At 69.8% G+C, this 2,192-nt stretch overlaps 1 protein-coding gene across 1 annotated transcript; it reads left to right on the top strand.

Moving 5' to 3' along the window:
- Positions 1-1,227: 1,227 nt before the first annotated feature.
- Positions 1,228-1,872, top strand: AURANDRAFT_35261 (hypothetical protein; the record flags this gene model as incomplete). Its single annotated transcript, XM_009044621.1, has 1 exon — positions 1,228-1,872. One exon carries the CDS (start codon positions 1,228-1,230, stop codon positions 1,870-1,872), a length of 645 nt encoding a protein of 214 aa, XP_009042869.1.
- Positions 1,873-2,192: the final 320 nt, after the last annotated feature.

Here is a 2,192-nt window from a genome sequence, read left to right as displayed (position 1 = left end):
ATCTGCAATTCGACACGCTGGACGACATGATCTCCTTCGTCGAGTCTCTCCGTGACTCGCCGCTCGTCGTCGTCGGCAGCAAAAATTCGTTGACGACGGCGTTCGATTCCAAGGAATCCGCGGGCTACAGGAACATCAATCTGTCGGTCATCGTCGTCGACGCCTTCACGTTCAGCCACGGCCTCGAAGCGCACGTCTCCGAACTCCAGCTCGGTCTCCAGTCGATCGAGGCGCTTCGCGACGAGGCGGGCCACGCGCACTACATCGAGTGGCGCGACATCAAGGCGGAGTGAGCAGTGATCCCAGAACACCTCCAAAAACTGTCTATAAAGTTTTTTATAGTGATACGCGAGCCTGTGGCACTGCCTGGCTACACTTACGCCGCGCCTACCGTCGCCGGCGCTTCGCCGCGGGCGCGTCCTCCGCCGCCGCGGGCGCGTCGCCGCCGCCGCCGCTCCCGTAGCGCCGGCCGAAGGCGGGCCAGCGCGCGCCGAGGTCCTCGTCCGCCGCGTCGAAGAACGTCGTCTCGCCGCGGACCAGCAGGTTGTAGTGCTGGCGCCGCGTGCGCTGGAGGCAGACGACGCGGTCCGGCGGCGCGTCCGGGAGGATCGACACGTACTGGCTCCCCCAGGGCGCGGCCTCGTCGAGGATGAGCACCGCGAGGCCGAGGTGCTCCGCGACGGTCTGGATGGAGAAGTCGCAGGCCCAGACGCACTGGCCCGCGGACGTGTTGCCGCCCGTGACGCGGATGCGGCGCTTCAGCTCCTCGACGTCGTCGATCTTGCGCAAATGGTCGTAGGACCCGCAGCCCGTCCGCTGCGCGAGACGCATCATCGTCAGCGTCTCCTCGGTGCACGCGTCCGCGACGACGTCGCGCAGGGCCTGGACCGTGAAGTCGTTCTCGAGGGCTGCCGAGATGGCCGCGTAGTAGCAGTCGCCGTCGGCCTTCATGAACTTGATGGACCAGTCGGGGCCCAAAAGCCGCTGGATCTTGCTCGAGCGGGCCATGGGTGCGGGCGGTCGCGCGGGTGTCGTTCTAGGCGTTTGTCGGGTCGCACGGGCGTCGACGGAGGGCGTGCGGGCGTCGTGGGCGGTGGCGTGCGACGAGGCTTGTGGCGGCCTGGGAGGTTGGTTTTGTGGAGTTTTTTTTCAAACAGAGCATGGCCTGCTAGAGAGAGCACGACGACGACGCTCCACCGCCTCCTCCTCTCACTCCTGTGCAGCGCCATGGCCGTCCTCGCCACGACGAAGCGCGGCGTCTTCGTCGTCTTCGAGGGCGTGGACCGCAGCGGCAAGTCGACGCAATGTAAACTCCTCGTCGAGGGCCTGCGGGCCAAGGGCCGCAGCGCGGAGCTGCGGCGCTTCCCCGAGCGGTCGACGGGCATCGGCCAGCTCATCGACAAGTACCTGAAGCGCGAGCTCGAGCTCGACGACCGCGCCGTGCACCTCCTCTTCTCCGCGAACCGGTGGGACGAGGCCGCGAAGATCGAGCGCGCGCTCGCGTCGGGCGTCGACGTCGTCTGCGACCGCTACGCCTTCTCCGGCGTCGCCTTCTCCGCGGCGAAGCCGAACATCGACGACCTCGACTGGTGCAAGGCGCCCGACGCGGGCCTGCCGAAGCCGGACGTCGTCGTCTTCCTCGAGATCCCCGCGGCCAAGGCCGAGGCGCGCGGCGGCTTCGGCGACGAGCGCTACGAGGAGAGCGCCATGCAGAAGCGCGTCGCGCAGCACTTCGTCGACCTCCGCGGGCCGTCCTGGCGCGTCCTCGACGCCGCGCGCACCGTGGACGAGGTCCGCGCGGACGTCGAGGCCGTCGTCCTCGCCGCCGCGGCCGAGGCCGAAGACGCGCCCGTCGGCCGCCTCTGGGACTAAGCCTAGGAAGCGAGAACGAGGGGCGCGTCGGCGTCGCCCCCGTCGCGTCGTCCCCTTAGACGAGGGGCGAGTCCGCGTCGGCGCCGTCCGCGCGCGCGTCCGAGTCGTCCCGTTAGACGAGGCCTAGGGGCGAGTCCGCGTCGACTCCCTCCGCCCGATAGGCTCAGTCCCCTTAGACGAGGGGCGAGTCCGCGTCGACGCCGTCCGCCCGGTCTTCCTCCCCCCCTCGCGCGAGGTACGCGGGCCGCCGCGCCTGGACCGCCGCCGCGGCCGCGCCGAGGAGCCAGCCGCCCGGAGCACGAGCCCGAGCGCGAGGAGCG

This window comes from Aureococcus anophagefferens (assembly GCF_000186865.1).
Source record: "Aureococcus anophagefferens unplaced genomic scaffold AURANscaffold_531, whole genome shotgun sequence".
Taxonomy (NCBI): Eukaryota; class Pelagophyceae; order Pelagomonadales; family Pelagomonadaceae; genus Aureococcus; species Aureococcus anophagefferens.
The sequence above is the reverse complement of the archived record's forward strand: the minus strand, read 5'-3'. Positions and strand labels throughout refer to the sequence as shown.